General features: G+C 35.8%; 2 protein-coding genes and 1 long non-coding RNA gene across 6 annotated transcripts; 2 read left to right on the forward strand and 1 right to left on the reverse strand.

Moving 5' to 3' along the window:
• The first annotated feature begins 1814 nt into the window (after nt 1–1814).
• On the forward strand, nt 1815–7417 carry LOC131024815 (leucine-rich repeat receptor protein kinase HPCA1-like). Of its 3 annotated transcripts, none has more exons than XM_057954351.1 (20): nt 1815–2055; nt 2188–2404; nt 2984–3107; nt 3180–3251; nt 3333–3407; nt 3491–3562; nt 3643–3804; nt 3900–3974; nt 4077–4148; nt 4269–4340; nt 4423–4491; nt 4571–4645; nt 4716–4787; nt 4861–4995; nt 5077–5564; nt 5643–5804; nt 5892–6028; nt 6122–6341; nt 6467–6708; nt 6799–7417. In XM_057954351.1, exons 2-20 carry the CDS (start codon nt 2320–2322, stop codon nt 7270–7272), a joined length of 2883 nt encoding a protein of 960 aa, XP_057810334.1. In that variant the 5' UTR covers nt 1815–2055; nt 2188–2319; the 3' UTR covers nt 7273–7417. The 3 variants fall into 3 exon arrangements, with proteins under 3 accessions (XP_057810334.1, XP_057810335.1, XP_057810336.1); XM_057954352.1 differs by having other exon boundaries at nt 1867–2055; nt 2165–2404; XM_057954353.1 differs by having other exon boundaries at nt 2016–2404; nt 5913–6028.
• On the reverse strand, nt 6581–11540 carry LOC131024817 (uncharacterized). Of its 2 annotated transcripts, XM_057954354.1 has the most exons (8): nt 10259–11540; nt 10081–10146; nt 9030–9174; nt 8716–8934; nt 8410–8608; nt 8090–8285; nt 7849–7967; nt 6581–7153 (listed from the first exon to the last, which is right to left on the reverse strand). In XM_057954354.1, the coding sequence occupies exons 1-7, from the start codon at nt 11413–11415 to the stop codon at nt 7853–7855; spliced, it is 2097 nt and encodes a 698-aa protein (XP_057810337.1). In that variant the 5' UTR covers nt 11416–11540; the 3' UTR covers nt 6581–7153; nt 7849–7852. The 2 variants fall into 2 exon arrangements, with proteins under 2 accessions (XP_057810337.1, XP_057810338.1); XM_057954355.1 differs by lacking the exons at nt 6581–7153; nt 7849–7967; nt 8090–8285; nt 8410–8608 and having other exon boundaries at nt 8722–8878.
• Nucleotides 11541–13240: 1700 nt separating this feature from the next.
• LOC131024828 (uncharacterized) lies at nt 13241–15910 on the forward strand. Its single transcript, XR_009101988.1, has 2 exons — nt 13241–13678; nt 14693–15910. It is a non-coding gene; the product is annotated as an uncharacterized LOC131024828 (long non-coding RNA).
• Nucleotides 15911–18288: the final 2378 nt, after the last annotated feature.

Raw genomic sequence — 18288 nt, forward strand, 5'->3', positions numbered from 1 at the left:
GGGCAATTATTATGTCCGTGCACTATATGCAACTAAATATTCACATGTTCTAATATAATATTTTCTCCGTCCGCCAAAAGTGGACCACTTTGGTTAGGCACGAGATTTAATAAAATTAGTGATGATTTTGATGTAGTGGAGAAAGAGTCCCATCATTTTATGAGATGTGTGGTTCAAATTGAATTTGAGGTGATTTTTTTGTAAATAAAGAGTGTTTGTAAGGATAAAAGATTAAAGTGAATGGTGAGACCATTTCTATAAAAGGAAAGTGGTACACTCTTTGCGGACGCCCAATATAGTAAAAGTGGTCCACTTTTGGCGGACGGAGGGAGTAATTTGCAAGTGTCTTATTTATGTGTGGACATTTACAATTGTCCTCTTAAAGCATGTAAGAGAATTTGTGTTTATCTGAACACCATTTTTAATTTTTCCCAATTTTTTTGTTTCAAGAAAATAAACTTGCCTTTTACATAAAAAAGAAAATACACACAGACACACACACACAGTAAAAAGAGTACTCTAGGGGCATGTTTGTTTGGCACGGATTCTGACCTGGGAAAGTAATCTGATTCCAAAATATTAAATTCCTGTGTTTGGTTAAATTTTTATGAGTCAAGGAAAGTAATAAGAATCCTGAAAACAAGGAAAGTAGTGCAACTTTCCAGGATTCTTATTCCCTAGCTTTTCTTAGGTATTCTTTTTCCTCATTCTCAGGATTCTTATTTATTTGTATTATTTTATAATAAAATGTAAATTATAATTTTTATTTAGTTGGAATTTAATGTTTCTATTATTATTATTATTATTATTATTATTATTATTATTATTATTATTATTATTTAATTAGTTCATAATTTATTTTAAGCAAATTATAATGTAATTATCGTAACTATGTATCAACTTTATATTATTATTATTATTATTATTATTATTAGTTCATAATTTATTTTAAGCAAATTATAATGTAATTCTCGTAACTATGTATCAACTTTATATTATTATTATTATTATTATTATTATTATTATTATTATTATTATTATTATTATTATTATTATTATTATTATCATCATCATCATCATTTAATTGATTAATTAGTTCATAATTTATTTTAAGTAAATAATAATTTAATTCTCATAACTATGAATCAAATTAATAATAATAATAATAATAATAATAATAATAATAATAATAATAATAATAATAATAATAATAATAATAATAATAATAATAATATTTTAAGCAAATTATAATTTAATTCTTAGAACTATGATCATACTTTATTAAGAAAATCTTAATTTAATTTTTTCAAACTACAAAAATCATACTTTATGTACATTATTATTATTATTATTATTATTATTATTATTATTATTATTATTATTATAAACAAATCTTGATTAAATTTTAGAGCTATGAATCACACTTTATTATTATTATTATTATTATTATTATTATTATTATTATTATTATTATTATTATTATTATTATGTAAGAAAATTTTGAATTTAATTTTAGAATTGTAAATCATATAATTAACCTTAATAATGTACTTTGTTGTTACTAAAAAAATTATAGAGAAATTTATTATAAAGATTAAATTACAATTTAATTCTTATATATATTGATTAATTATATTTATTTAATGATACAAATCCAGAATACTAATAAATATTTTTGGTATTTCCAAACACTGGAAAATGAATCTATTAGGATTCATTTTCCACAGAATCATTTTCCTGGGAATAACAATCCCAATTCACATTACTTTCCTGGCAAACAAACATGCCCTAGAGGTGGAATGATTAGATGAGGAGGAGGAGGTGCTTGTTAGTTAATGGGGAGTGCCCGATGGACCAAGATGGCCTCAAAGTCTCCCTCTAAAAATTGACACCATAAAATGATATTCTTGAAAAAATCCCATCTCGTATTAAAGGTACTCAACCAATCCTGGACAAGTTGCCACTTAGTTTGTGTTGGATCATTTAAGTCATTAACAAGTTAATGAATGCAGTGTGGCCCATTTTACATATCAAACAATCTGAGCACAAGAGAAGGTAACCATGTTACTCTGCAAATGATAAGAATTTTCTTGAACAAGAGCACTCTAAATAGTCGAAAACTCATCCATATAGTATAGATCATTTACATTTTTCACAAATTTAGGTAACAAACTTGTATGTCTGCAGCTTAGCTAGAGAGAGAAGGCTACTTGAAACATGGACCATTGAAGCTTTGTGAGTTACAAGCGTCTATCATTTGCAGCCTTTTCGAGTTTCGGAGTTTGGGGAATCCATAAGGTTTACTAGTTTGATTCAAGCATGTGTTGGGCGATTCGTCTTTGTTGTCTCGTTGCTTTGGTTCGAGTTCTTGGTGTAGTAGCTTCGACGAATAATATAGATGATTGTAAGTTCTCTTATTGTTGGCTCCAAGAATATATATGTTGCAACTTTTTATGACTCTCTAGTTTTCTGTTACTACTATTTTCCTTGTATGTTGTTATATGATTTGTGGAGACCGGTGAAATAGCAAAAGGGTAAGTACTATTTTGTGTGTTAGTATATTGCAAGAACAACTATATTACAACCATCCATATAAGGCAGAATTAGTACTTTAAAGAGTATCCAACACTTCGGTTTTCCATTAGCCAAATTTATTAGAAAATGAAAGTTAAAATTCTTTGTTTTAACTTTATATATCCTCATCCGATGTTACCTTTTTTACAAGAACATTGTACTGTTGGAAAGATATGCTTGTACTATAATACTTGAGTAATCGTCTACTTATAATTTGTTTTGATGAATCTTCCTGTCAAAAAAAAAATTATTGTTTTGATGAATCTCATTAGATTTCTATTCATCAACTTGATATTACTAAAGATCTGAGGTTTAGGAACCTCTATGCATTACTCTGTATGATCTTAAATAGTGTTTCTTTCTTTCTTTTTCTACAACAAAATAGAAATCTATGAATTTTTGTCTGCAGATGTTGGTCTGAGGGCTTTGATGGATGGCTGGGATAACTTTCCACCAAATTGGGACGGCGCTGATCCATGTGGAAGTGGTTGGGAAGGGATCAGCTGCAACAACGGTGGTCGCGTTGATTCCATGTAATTTAGCTTCTTTAATCACCATACATAAGTTGATAAACAACTTGTGACACTCATAACATTTTATTTCAGCACTTTAGCAAGCATAAATATAAGCGGTCAGCTAGCATCAGACATTGATAAACTATCTGACTTGAAGATTTTGTAAGTTTTTCTTCTCCATTTTCTCACCACATTTGCTCTGACTATTCCTGCACTCTTCTGATCATCGACTTCTTTTTATAGGGATCTTTCGTATAACACAGGCATCACCGGAGAGCTTCCTTCATCAATAGGAAATTTGAAGAACTTGACCAGCTTGTAAGAAAATGTCATGAGATTAAAACAACCAACTCATGCACCTTTCTTTTAAAAGGGTACTTATCTCTCTATCTGTATTGCAGAATCGTCGTTGGTTGTGGATTTAGCGGCCAGATACCACCCTCAATCGGATCTCTACAAAAGCTGGTTTACCTGTAAGCATGTATTGTGCTGTTTCTAACTCTAGGATTACTCAAAAACTGCATTCGAGGTTAAACAATCCTCACGGCTGCAGGTCCCTCAACTTGAACAACTTCATTGGTGAGATCCCGGCTTCCATTGGTAATTTGTCGAATCTTTTTTGGCTTGACATAGCTGATAACAAGCTCACCGGAAGCATCCCCGTCTCCAAGGGAAGCACGCCAGGCCTTGATATGCTTGTTTCTGCAAAGCACTTGTATGTCTATTATCATCGCCTTCTGCTTTTGTAATATTTTTGGCTAGCTTTTAAAGAGCCTTTTTACCAAACCAGAAGCAATGTTATATATGCAGCCATTTTGGAGGGAATCAGTTGTCTGGTCAAATACCACCTCAGCTATTCAGCTCAAAGCTACCTCTTAAACATTTGTAAGTACCAAAATCAAGAAAAGAAAAAGAAAAAAAAAGAAAAAGTTATCCTAATTCTTGTGGAATATTTGAACTTTGTGTAACTTTTTTTATTTCGAGCAGGCTTCTCGAAAACAATCGGCTTACTGGCAGCATTCCCTCCTCATTGGGGCTAGTACAGACTTTGGAGGTTATGTGAGTAAACTAACAAATACTATCCCATTTTCTGCAGCAGATGAATATAGCTAGATATCTCTTGGAATATAGTTTGTGATGAAAATTTGAGTAAAAAGTTTACATTTTGGTGGTGAACAGACGGCTTGACAAGAACTTGTTAAGTGGAGCTGTTCCAGACAACCTCAACAACCTCAGCAACATCCAAGAGCTGTAAATCTTCGCGTTCCAATCTGTTGTTGTGCTTCGTGTCTGGTTGTAGCATAAAAAATATCCATCTGAATGAACTTTGCAGGTACTTGGCAAACAATAAGCTGACAGGACCTTTGCCCAACCTTACCGCCATGCATTCCCTCAACTACGTGTACGTCGACATCCATTCTCAATATTAGCATACCTGTGTTGTGACAATGCTGCATTTTCATATGTGTGATGTTATGCAGGGACTTAAGCAATAATACTTTCGAAGAAACGGATGTTCCACCGTGGTTCTTATCTCTGCAGTCCTTGACTTCACTGTACGTTTTTCTGCGTTTTGATGTGCTTATATCGATCTGTGATGATATAATAATATGATAAATTTTGCAGGATAATGGAGAACACACACATTAAAGGGGAACTGCCTGTTTCCTTGTTTAGCCTTGCTCAGCTGCAAACTGTGTAAGCATCTCTCCTTTGCCATATTTTAGGCCTTGTATGGGAAATTCATGCTCCTTTTGCTTTACCTCGTTAGCGTATTGAGGAAAAATCATATAAACGGCACGTTGAATATTGGCTCCAACCTCAACGACCAACTGAAGTTGATTGATCTGCAAAACAACTTCATTGATGCATTCTCTCCAAGAGCTGGTTATACTGCTGAAATAATGTAAGCATCTCTACTTGTAATGCTATGTTGCTCTTGTTTTGGCATATAATTTTGACTGATAAGGTTATTATTTGAACTCAGTCTTGTTGGAAATCCAATATGTAATGAAGGAATCACAGAGGAATACTGCACCGTCTCTCAAAACCGGTCTGATGACACATACGAGTTGCCAAATAAAGACTGCCCAGCTGATTTAAAATGTAGCAATGGTGAGATTTTAAGTCCAACCTGCAAATGTGCATATCCTTACTCGGGAAGCTTGAGATTTCGGGCGCCTTCCTTCTCTGACTACGGAAGCACAAGTACGTACGAATCACTTGAAGCAGCACTGATTGAATCATTCAAGTTACATGAGCAGCCCGTGGATTCAGTATCAATATTGGTTAATCCAATGAAGAATGCCGTTGGCTATCTTGTGTTGGGTCTTCACATCTTCCCCTCCGATCAGCCTTACTTCACCCGGACAGGGATTGTTGAAATAGGATTCATGCTAAGCAATCAAACTTTCAAGCCTCCACATGAGTTTGGACCCTTTTTTTTCAAGGGAGATGTATACCAATACTTTCCAGGTAAATAGCAACACAAAATTGAACATCAAGTTGGACCCTATTCCTATTCCTATTAGAATGTGTTGTTTTGCATGGCAGACCTCATTGGAGATAAGCACAAATCAAGTCTAAGCAAGGAGGTTATCATTGGAGCCGCGGTTGGTGCATGCCTTCTGCTTCTGTTGCTGGTGGTGGCCGGAGTTTATGCATTCCGTCAGAAGAAAATAGCCAAAACAGCTTCCAAAAGGAGTGATCCGTTTGGTATGACAACACACACACACACACACGCACATATGTATTGGCCTAATTTCCATGGTTGTGACAATAGTTGTGAGTTCGTTCTTGCAGGATCATGGGACCCCAACTCAGACAGCGGTGGAGTTCCGCAGTTGAAAGGAGGCAGAAGCTTCACGTTCGAGGAAATCAAGAAATGCACCAACAACTTCTCTACAACGAATGAGATTGGAAGTGGTGGCTATGGAAAGGTATATTGCATGCTGAGTTTGATTTTAGTTTATTGTTCAAAATGAAGATTTTATTAAGTTGGTGTTTGAAGATATTGTATGCATTTTTGTCAGGTATACAGAGGAACACTTGTGAATGGACAGCTAGTTGCAATAAAAAGAGCTCAGCAAGGGTCAACACAGGGGGCAATGGAGTTCAAGACTGAGATTGAGCTTCTCTCAAGGGTTCATCACAAAAACGTCGTAGGTTTAGTCGGTTTTTGTTTCGACAAAGGTGAACAGATGTTGATCTACGAGTATGTCACCAACGGCACGTTGAAGGATAGTCTCACCGGTACCCGTACCCTTCTTTTCTTTCGAAACACTCGTGTTGGGAAACTCCTACACGTTGGTGGCTAATTTGGTTAGTATAAGTCAATTATGTGATGATGGTGCCTGACACCGCGATTTCTCTTGCAGGGAAAACGGGGATCAGGTTGGACTGGAGTAGAAGGCTGAGAATAGCTCTTGGAGCAGGCAGAGGGGTGCATTATTTGCATGAGCAAGCAAACCCTCCCATCATACATAGGGATATTAAATCAAACAATATCTTATTGGATGAACGTTTGAACGCCAAAGTAGCAGATTTTGGTCTCTCTAAGTCTAAGCCAATGTCTGAACAGGACAAGAGTCATCTCACCACTCAAGTTAAAGGCACAATGGTGAATATATTATACACTACTACATTTCAAATCTGATCTAGTTTGGTTTTACCTATGAAAGTTGTAAGCATTTGCTTTTTCTTTCTCCAGGGCTACTTGGACCCCGAATACTACATGACGCAGCAGTTGACTGAGAAGAGCGACGTGTACAGCTTTGGAGTGGTGATGCTGGAGCTTCTGACATCGAGAACCCCTATCATGAAGGGAAAATACGTGGTGAGGGAGGTCAAGGAGGCGCTCGACAAGAGCAAGAATTTGTACAACCTCGAGCCCGTCCTGGACCCAATAGTGGCGTCCAACGTGGCGCCCGGGAGCGTGGAGAGGTTCGTTGATGTGGCGCTGAGGTGTGTCCAGGAATCGGGCGTTAATAGGCCGAACATGAGTGAGGTGGTGAAGGAGATCGAGAACATCATGGATATTGCAGGATTGAATCCTAGTAATGAATCTGCATCAACATCAGACAATTATGAAGGAATCAGTAAAGGATCCAAGGATCCTTATGCTAATGAAAGCCTGTTTTCATACAGTGGGGATTATTCTCCGGCCAAGTCGGAATCCAAGTAGGGGAAACAGACATATATGTGTGTATATTTCCCCCTTCATGTATTTACACGTTAGAGCTAAGAAGGATTCTTCTTGTTGTAAATGGAGATGAAATTGTTCAGATGTTTGTGGAGCTTTATTTTTCAGAACGATTTGATTTTTTTTTTACATCCGAAATCTATTATTCCTGTAAGATATGAATAAAACTCGTGTCACGCATCATTCTCATGACAGAAAGTCGGAATATAAACCAACCCAAGGCTTTACACATGATGTTAATGTTACCTTACAATTCCAAATGACTGAGACCGTACATGCTGCAATATAATAGAAAAAGATTCATAGTTTTGAATACTAAGCTAATCTTCAAAAGAGAGAGCAAGTCCATGAAATGAGGCATCGAATTAAAAGAAACGAATAAAACAATAATTAGCAGTGCATCCGCAGGCAAAGATAAGAACAACAAATGAGTGATGAATTAGAAAAATACAAAACAAAATTCATTTTGCAGCTTAAGAATCTTGTGTACATCGGCATAGAACGTAAATTGCCATACATACATACAAAGATGTCAAAGCCAGTATTAACAAACGTTACCCAACTAATCATCGTCAGAAACAATCTTCTGCTTCTTCCACTTGTATGCTGCTTCCAAAATTTTAAGATTCGTCGTCTGTGTTTCTTCTGGGAATAGGTAGTCAATATACTCCTCATACCTGCACCATATCAAAACATCACAATTTGTTGACAATAATAATAAACGGCCATGCAGAGATAGATCAGCAGTATAAGAATTTTCAGAAACAAAAAGGACATAAAAGAGAAATCAAATACATACCCAGCTGGACCATCCTCAGTTTCTATGTGCCTTCTCTTTTTTAGCTTCTTTGGAAGCTTAGCAGTAACCAAATCCACATTACCAAGCTCACCAAAACCTTTCTCCGTGTTCAACCACTCATCCAAAAGCATTGCCCTTTCCTCTTTCAATTCAGGGGCAGAAGTTCTAAAATAGCTAAGGGCCCTTTCAAACACAGCTGAAGAACAGGGGAAGTGTGAGATCAAATTCATGATATTGATAAGACTTGCATTGATGTTACCAAATATATTAGAAAAGATAATGCAAGAAATTGACTCGTCAAGAACATTGTTATTTCTTACCTCTGGCACGCTCAAGGCATTTTTTCTTATATTCACTCTCAGACAATTCTGAGTCTAGAAGGACCTCTTCCATAGCAGAAGCCTCAAACTTGGCATAACTGATCCACACCTTCAAATGTTTAGTTCGGTTCAAAAGCCTCTCATAAAGAGCTCTAGTTCTTTCATACTCGGATTCAGAAATCTCAAAGTCGATGTATGCCTGTTTCAAATAGGTAGAAGATCAATACATATATATCCAGTCAATTCACTAAAGATCTATTTATATCAAACACAGGTCATGTTTGCAATATGCAGAGACTTGAGTACCTTCCATAATAACTCTGGCATATCTAGAGCAGGTTGGTCAATTGCAAGCTCAAAAAGAGCTCTGGCGCGTTCAGTTTCTGACAAGGATCTCTCCAACTCGGCATACTTGCTCCATGCATAACAGTTCTCGGGAGACCACTCCAAGTACTTTTCATAAAGTTTCCTGCACCGTTCTATGTTACCAAGTTGCAGCTCTATCTCAATATACTTCTTAAAGATCTGCTTGCAATATGATACATTTAGAGTGCAGTTCAAGGAAGACCAGAGTATGAACAAAATACAGATCTAAACTTTATATGAAATTTGTGGCAAACCTTATCTTTGGGAGCCATACCAATTGCTGACCCCAATATTTTCCGAGCCCGATCAATATTTAATTGCCGTATTTCAAATTGTGCGGCCATCAGCCAAATCTTTGCAAAAGAAAACTTCTCATGAGGAATCATCTTCAGGCACAAGCTGCTCAGTTCCAAAATGTATCAGTAAGACAGTAACCATTGAAAGCTATCCACATAATACCATGACCACTGTTAAAGAAATTATAAACATACTGGTGGTTCCATCACTGAAATTCTGAGAATGAGCTTAATCGAGCTTACCATAGATCCAATACAGACAGGACTATCCCCATAATATTGGTTACATACAAGTCATATATTTGTTCTATAGCTTCAGTGTGAGTTTGTCACATTGTCAAATGAGATAGATGTATATTCTTAAGTGATATTTCCACTACTCAAGATTCCAAGACAGCATTGAAAATCAACTTAAAAGTTGTTTTCAGCATACATGTCCATGTATTTTATTGCATGTCCTAATATCCATCAATCCAGGAGGAAGCAAATATAAGGGATAATACACTTCAACAAACTCTTGTGTAACATCAACTTCTCATGACGTCACTATGACTGGACAAATTGTTCAAGGTTCATTTATTTTCACTGACAAGGTTAAAGGTTTTGAAATTACCAAGAGTTCTTCTCAAAAGATGTCAGGAACAACTGGAAAAAAATTAGGGAAAGACAGCTCCATAGATGTTTGCTGCTCACATTACTAGTTTGTGCATACTTATATATGCAATGAAGATAACTACTGCATGTTGAGAAAAGTCTTTTTTGCAATGAAATATACTCTTAAGCATCAAGCAGATATAGTTTGCCTAAACTTTTCATCATTCCATCTCAATGAAACAAAGTCAAGCATTGATCATACCATTGCATTGCATTACAAAAATTAGACAGCAAATCACCAAATCCCATAAATCAATTTCCTATTCGATTAAGTTAAAAATCTCATGCCTAGAATATAACTGACCATGAATAGGGACGCAGACTATCAAAACATAATTAATCCTGGGCATCTTACTTATATATGTCTCTTGTTCGGTCAACATCCTGGGCATCAAGCTCCTCATACAAAACATAATTAATCCTGAAAATAACATAAATTGAACAATAATCAGATAACAAATAGAAACATATCACAGCCAAGCCCTTTATTTAATATACAATACGGGCATGATCACGTAAAGACTTAAGCATACCACATGTATATGTATCGCTGCCAGTAGCGTTTCTCCTGAGCAGGAGGTAAATTTGCTATAGCCCTCTCATACACATCCTCAATCCTTTGCCTGTCCCCACAACTCTCTTCCAATCGAATATAATCAAACCACACATCATAATTAAGTGGGTTCTTCCTGACCTCATCCTCATACTGAAACCTCCTCTTTCCAACAATAGCATCCTCAATTCCTTCCCTGTCACCATATTGCTTCTCAAATGCAACAAACTTCTTATACAGCTCTTCTGCCCGTCCCTTTGGAATATGATCTAGTGCAAACTTATATATGCATCTAGCTCTTTCTGTCTCCTTACATTTCTCTTCAAACTCTGCAAATGCTACAAACAACTCCTCTGCCTCCTCATCATCCCCCAACTTATTCACGGCCCTCTCGTAACAATTCCTCGCACGCGCTATCTCCCCATTCTTCATCTCAAACTTAGAAAACCTAATCCACGCACTGACCTTGGGGTGACAGTCCACAAAACGCTCAAAAATCTCTCTGGCCCTTTCAACCTCATTATACCTGAGTTCAAACTTAATATACGAAAGCCATCCTTGCTGATCAGGCATCCACTTCATCCACCTCTCAAAAATCTGCCTCGCGGCAGCCACATTCCCCAAAATCTCCTCCATGTGAATATACTTGTACCACAGCTGATCCACCCTCGGCAACAACTGCGTCGCATGATCCCATACATTCCGAGCGTGATTGACAAACTTATTCTTCATCTCAAAATCAGCATACTTCAACCACAATGTATGGTCCCTATAATCCACCTCCAGCGCGCGCTCCCACACTGACCGAGCTCGGGCGAAATCCTTCTGCGACTCTTCCCATTTCGCATACTTCACCCACACACTCTTGTTCCACCGCACTCTTCGAATTAAATCTTCGAATTCCTTGCGTTTCCGGAGCCGGTAATCTCCGAGCTCGGTGGAGTCGGTTATTTTCTGCTTTGGCGGCCGGATTTCTGCCTCCTGACGCTCTCGAGCTTCGCGGAGGATTTGCTCGGCAGTGATTTGTATCGAAGCCGGCGTCTTGTTCTTGACGCGGGTAGGTCGAGGCAGCTTCACCTCCGTTTCCTTCTTCGTTAGATAGCCCAAATTCGGATCGGATTCTCTCGCGTTAGCCATGGCCGCGAGGATTTTCTGATCGGAAATGAGGATTGGGGGATCTGAAAGTAGTAGGGTTGATATATGAGAATTAGAGGATTAGAAAGAACTAGGGTTTTGAAAAAAGTATGCGTATTTCCTAAACTCGTGCAAAAAAAATTTGTTATATATTCTTAGACAAACTCAAACAATTCAATACCCTAACAGCAAAAAACATAAAAAAATGTTATACTCTTAAACAAATTCAAACAATTCAATACTAACTATTAAATGATTGGCTCTTAAAAAAAATAGCTAATATTTACATCCGTAAAATACACCAAAAATATTTTTATACATAAAATAAATATTAATTCAATTATCATAGAAAAAATATGAAATTTTATCATAAATATTTAAATAAAATTTCATAATCACTTAATTTAAATATATATATATGAATATTAAGTATAATTAGATTTTTTTTAATTATTGAAATAATAGTATTTAAAAACTAAAATATTTAACCCCCAAATAAAAATAAAAAAACTACTACTACTATATTTAAACTGCTAAACGGGTTCATTGTTCTACCAAGAATTTCATTGTTAACAAATTGAATCTCAGCAAATATCAAGATCTGAATTTGCATGGCTGTAGTTTATTGGTCATTAAATACTTTAGTCGCTGCTGCAGACTAAGTTTAGTCAAACTTCTTTTGATCGCCGTTTGATCATTCAAATTGAAATAGTTTAGTGCCCCAAATTACCAATAAAGTAAAAACTGTGTAACGTAAAGAGTAATGTTGAAAGTAATGTTATCTTTTTTTTATCAGACAAGAGAAATCTTTTATAAAAAGATGAGGTACCAGGAATGAAGGAATATTAAACTGAATTAATACTCGATTTACCCGAAGATCGTTTCTTGGATTATTATTAATTTATTATACAACGATTAATCCTAACATGCTCCTATGAATTTAATTGGTGTAAGTTGGAGTTAGAAAATACCTGAAAAATTCCTAAGAATTCGTCAATCTATCGCTGAACAGGTCAGCCAACTTCAACTCTCCGTTTGACCCCTCAAACGACCTCCAATCGTATTTTGTGCAGAAATACGACTTCTTCGTCTTCGAAAGAGCTTTCCGTGGCCGCCTGTTTCACCTCAATCGGACTTCTGTAGAGGAAGTTATGGCTGTTCTTCGGAGACTGCCAGAACTTGATTTCCTGCGAAAATCTGACTCCAGCTCAGAGCTCCGTTTGACCCCTCAAACGACCTCCAATCGTATTTTGTGCAGAAATACGACTTCTTCGTCGTTGAAAGAGCTTTCCGTGGCCGCCCGTTTCACCTCAATCGGACTTCTGTAGAGGAAGTTATGGCTGTTCTTCGGAGACTGCCAGAACTTGATTTCCTGCGAAAATCTGACTCTGACTCCAGCTCAGATCTGAACTGCAGTTTTCACCGTTGGATGGACAACCTATGAAAGTCCCAAGAGAGAAATAGAGCTCCACACGTTTTCCTTCTCTCCGCTCCAGAACTCTCAAAACCCTAATATTTTATCAGTGTGTTTCCTTGAGAGCTGACAGCTGTATTTATAATAAAATAAATACGTGTAGGAACAGAATTAGTGTAGGAAGCGTGTAGGAAGCGTTTTTCTCTTCTTCTAGGACTAGGAGACTTTGGGCCAATACAGAGACCAGATACAAGGAATAAAGATTGGTCTCAAATAAATTAATTTATCTATGGTCAGCCCAGACCATAATCAATCAATCAAATATATAATACGGTTAAGGAATCCTGCTCTCTCCTTAATCCGGGGTCCTACGTGGCATATCTAAGAATTCAAGGTTTAAAATCCCTGCAATTCTAGAGCCTCTAGCTCAATTCTCTATCGCTGACGTGGCAATATAATTCCACATAAGCTATATTTTATATATACATTATTTAATTAAGTTATTTTATTTATTTAAATTATACATGCATCACATATAAAATAGCAAAACGAAATTTGTATCCACCTCTCAAAAAAAATTGTATCCACCGCTTTCCTCCCACCCCCGGCGATTCGCCCCAAGCTCAGCCCCGATCTGCCACCTCGCCGCTCCCCTTTCCCCTTCACCGCCGTCCGCCCCGTCACCAAGTCTCTGCCAGAGATCTGCTCAGTAACGAAATCTGCTCTGATCACTGCTGCAATATGTCTCGGTGATAACATCGCCACTCCCGTTTCCCTTCCACCGCCATCCGCCACCGCCGTCTCCGTCTGCCCTGTCACCAAGTCGCCGCCAGCGATCTGTGCCTCTCCATGGTAAGTATTCAATTAGGAAAGATTGACTACTATGATTAGTGCTCAATTTTAGAATAATGAAATTTTGGAAATATTTACCAATCGATCAATAATCTGCCAATTTTTAGGATTTAGATTTAACAATGGAAAATTATTAAGTTAGGAAAGATTATATTTCATTATGATTAGTACTAAATTTTAGAAATATGAAAATTTGAAAAGATTTACCCATCGATTAATAATCAGCAAATTCTTAGGGTTTAGGTTTAACAATGGAAACTTTATAACCTACATTTTAGTTATAAATTCATTAGTTTGAATGAGAAATCTTATTGCCGCACATTCTACTGTCTTCTTGCTTATTGCTCCTTTTGTTTATTTCTCAAGGTATAGAATATATCAATTTTATTTTATTACTATTTTTTTTACTCAATTATCAGAATATATGTATGATGAACAATTTGGCAAATTAAACTGTATTTGAGAAATAGAATTATACATATCAGTTGGGTATTTTTGAACTGTGAGCCTTTATCTTTTTTGGTTTTGTCAAGATACGATGGGTGCAAAAGAAATGTCTATATGAATTTTCTTAAAATTTTTGAGGATGTGTTGCGTTCTTATGCTTTCATTAATGCAATATTAAGATTTGTAGTTATAAAGGCTTCTTGAGCTTCACTATATAATGAATTATCTGAATGATTTAACTTATTTCTCCAATTATTTTAAATTGATAAGAACTTCATTGCCTGCATTCTTGGGCATTTTCGAGCTCTTCAGTAGCTCATTACTATGATTTGGATATTATTGAAGATATCTTCCAAGCAGGTTCGCAAGTCATTAAGCATTGGTATTGTATGTCTGTCAATCTAAACTTGGTGTTAAGGCTACGTGGAGTTTTTCTGATTTCATGCACATCAAAACTTAGCAAGTAAAATAAGGAGTGTTGATGAGAATTACCTGCTTGCTTGGTTGCTGTTATGCTAGCAAGAAATGCTGAAATAAAATTCGCATAATTTGTTTAAACAATTGCAGGTTGAAATCAATAAGGAATGGTGAAGGGGTTAGGCTAAATCTTACCTTTCGAGCAGCTGAAACCATGGTATGGCTTTGGCTGAAAATGGTGATCAACTAGGTGATTGATAGTATTCTGTACATAGCTGATAGAGTAGGTGATTGATAGTAAGCGTAGGGAAAGTTGTGAGGTGACTAATGGTGAATAAAATCCTTCCGTTGCTACCTGGTACTGGATTTCTAAGATAATTTCTGGTCTTTCTGATATTGTTTGCTCTTTTCTAGGAATTAAATCTATAATTACAACTTGTGCTACAAGTTGTAATTAAATAATGACTTTTAAAATAAAAGAGGAAAAGAACTTGCTGAATGTTGTATCTGATATTATTCATGGTGTGTTATTGGTCAAATTGAGTTAGCATGTAAATCCAGTGTCTAATGTTTGCTTTTCCACAGTCTCCTAATTAAATTTTGCTCTTAATTAAATGATTCACGTCGAAATTCGCCGTGTTTGGTCAAATTTTAGAAACCAATGGAATTATGTGGTTCAATGACTAATATTTTGGACTGTAAGTGTCATTTAATTCTATGCGCACGTGGTTTTCTCTTTAATTTCACCTTTGAAATACATGCTTAAGCTGCTTCAGATTTTGGTTTGTATTTGCTAAAGGAGTACGGTGCAACTCAGCTTGAGCTATGCGGTTCCTTTTTCTCTAAAGTAAGTCTACTTTTTCTTTTAAGGTCTCAATGCATTATTTGTCTTCATAAAACAGTGGTGCTACGTTACGTTATCTTTTTTGATGATTTAGTTGAATTTTGTTTTTATTTTTTTTATTGCTTATACTTTTGATGTGTTATAATCATTAGGAAATTGAGTAGAAATGCAATTAGTTTTATATTGATAATCAACGGAAGTCGGCTGACTACTTAATTACAGCCTTAGTTGGCGAGAAATTGTTTCCTCTTGCCTTTTATTACCTGCAGAAGCTTCTCCAGCTGCATCTCAACCTTCTCTGGGGCCCCGATCGCGTCCGCAAAGCTTGCCATCTCTTCGGTGTGTGCACTGTCCTCTTGGTTGGTTGTTGTTTTTGCTAATGTAATGTGGCTCGAGTTTTATATGTTGTTTGTGCTTTGTTATTAGCTGCAAACTTTTGATTTTTTGTTGTTGTTTTAGTTTTTCCGATGTGACCAGTCGTTAGTTGCGTTTTTTAATTCATTTTAATGTGTGTTGTGGTGTTATATCGGGTTATGGAAATATAACGTTATCAGGAATTTGAATTTGCAATTACTATAAGATAATACACATTTTCGCTTGTGGAAATCAACTAATCACATTCTTTTTTTCCACACTTTTTCTATTCTATGTGGTAGAAATTCGCATTGGATCTATACCATGATATGTGGGCGTATAGTTTTGAGTTTCGAATTTGAGGAATTTCTATCTATTGTATTCTATTTCTAAATGAAAACAGATTTAAAAATAGATTTATTCAAAAAAAGAGGAGACATGAGATTTTTTTTAAAAAAATAATCTTTAAATGAATATAACTTTTATATTTTTAAAATATAAATAAAAAATAAGGAGATAAATAAAATTGAAATAGAAGAAAAAAAATATAATTTACAAATAAACATTCAATTTTATTATAACTACAAAATTGCCACTTAATTTTGAAATCAAATTTAAATTTTATTGAGATAAATAACTAATTATCGTAAGAATTTATGTTAATTGATTAGATTCTTTATAAATATAAATAAGTAATGGGTCCAAATGCAATAATAATAATAATAATAATAATAATGGGGGTTATACTTATTTAAGTGAGTTGTGTGGGTGGAATAATGATTTCAATTTTATTATAGTTTTGAATTAATAAAAATAAAAATATCTATAACTCATAAATATATTATGAAATAATTTCTATATTTTTTTAACATCAAATAATTTCCATCGACGGGTAACGGGTGGCGGGTATACGACGGGTCGCGAGTATCTGCGGGTCGCGGGTAATAGGTGGCAAATAGTAGTGTACAAGAAGTTGAAATTTTTTCTAAAATTTGCTGCAGTTTCGTGGTAATTTATTTATTGGGTGATTTATTGCATTTGTTGGGTGGTTGATTGCAGGATGTCGACGTCGGGAAGTAGCAGCGCCCCTAACTCTGAAGCCTCAACGGGTATCCGACAGGTAGAGAGTGGCGGGTATCCAACAGGTGGCGGGTGGCGGATACCCGACGAGTGACGGGTATCCGCGGGTTGCGGGTACGGGTGGTAAATAGTAGTGGGTGACAAATAATTTTTTCGAATATACGTTTCACTAAGTCATGTTAAGGATGAAAGTCGTCATTAATTCATTTTTTTCATTTTAGTTTGATGTGTAATGTAGACATATATCATAATAACAGTTGTTTTAGTGAATAATTTTCATAATTTATAAATATATTAAAAAATAATTTTTATATTTTTTTATATAAATTATAACACCAAATGATACCCGTCGAAATTCGACGGGTTACACACTAGTTAATTTATAAATATCAGTTCATTCCACTAGAGAACCGATATTGACTTACCCCTTTATTGCCGGTGATGAGTCGGGGCTTGTATTTAGACTTATTAAATCCTCGTATTTAAAATCTCCGACATCCATTAATTAATTATAGATGTGACAGCCTTAATTAATTAATCTCTTTTGTAATCCTTAAGCAGTACCACTCAAACCTTATTATTGCGCAGCACACCAGCACCTGAACTAACCAAATACCGAGAACTATCCAGACAGGTTGGCCGCAGCACACCAGCACCTGAAAACTGTTGCCGGCGACTTGAAATCAAAAGTCATCCTCCAACTCCACAGTCTAGACTTGATTTCTGCAATCAACTTATCTTTGCTCCATAACTCTTTATTGAACTTGCAACCATTTCTTTGTTTCCACAAGCACCAAAGAGTACAAATCCAAACACCAGTAAGAAAGGAAATATCCTCCTTCTTACCAAGATTTGTAAAAGCTAAGAAATGACCTTTTGCCGAATGATGATTAACTGCCACTTGGAATGAATGTTATCAACAGAATGTTAATAACATTGTAACCAACATGCAGTGGAAAAGAATAACACACATGAATACTTTTTCACTGAGTGCCTCAAGGCTAAATTCACTATGTTGAAACAACAATACAAAGTACAGATTTGGATATCTTGGAGATCTATCTTTACAGATTTTCTGCCTAAGATAAACCAACCTATCTACTTTCTGTATTACGATGTTGAAACAATACAGAACCCAAATCAGCCGAATAACAAAAGTTAATCGGACAAAGTAAATAACCTGCTACGCTCCAATGGCCTTGCACTTCAAATCTTGCTCTCGACGTCCCGTCGATACAAAGATAGACTTTACAGATTGGCTGCCTAAGTCTACTTCGTCAAAGCAATCCTTGAAGAACCGGTGTCACGTTTGCAGTAGGAAAATGACGAGTTGGCTGTGAGTGAATGTTAAGTCGCTGATTTTGCACTTCCAAAACGTAAGAATGATTGAAGCTTCTTGCTGCATTTATAGGCCTTCATGTCGTGGTTAGTTTCATCCACTTCCTACTTCCAGAACCTTCCTATAACT

This window comes from Salvia miltiorrhiza, chromosome 5 (genome assembly GCF_028751815.1).
Source record: "Salvia miltiorrhiza cultivar Shanhuang (shh) chromosome 5, IMPLAD_Smil_shh, whole genome shotgun sequence".
In the NCBI taxonomy this organism is placed as follows: domain Eukaryota; kingdom Viridiplantae; phylum Streptophyta; class Magnoliopsida; order Lamiales; family Lamiaceae; genus Salvia; species Salvia miltiorrhiza.

What these genes read in the sequence shown, in the direction of transcription:
- LOC131024815 (XM_057954351.1), top strand. Translation starts at nt 2,320, where the DNA reads ATGTGTTGGGCGATTCGTCTTTGTTGTCTCGTTGCTTTGGTTCGAGTT. An exon ending in GGTTATACTGCTGAAATAAT is followed by an intron (nt 4,996 to 5,076) that starts GTAAGCATCTCT and finishes ATTTGAACTCAG; the next exon opens with TCTTGTTGGAAATCCAATAT. An exon ending in CTCAAGTTAAAGGCACAATG is followed by an intron (nt 6,709 to 6,798) that starts GTGAATATATTA and finishes TTCTTTCTCCAG; the next exon opens with GGCTACTTGGACCCCGAATA.
- LOC131024817 (XM_057954354.1), bottom strand. Translation starts at nt 11,415, where the DNA reads ATGGCTAACGCGAGAGAATCCGATCCGAATTTGGGCTATCTAACGAAG. An exon ending in GTATGGCTCCCAAAGATAAG is followed by an intron (nt 8,935 to 9,029) that starts GTTTGCCACAAA and finishes TATTGCAAGCAG; the next exon opens with ATCTTTAAGAAGTATATTGA. An exon ending in ACTGAGGATGGTCCAGCTGG is followed by an intron (nt 7,968 to 8,089) that starts GTATGTATTTGA and finishes GATATGGTGCAG; the next exon opens with GTATGAGGAGTATATTGACT.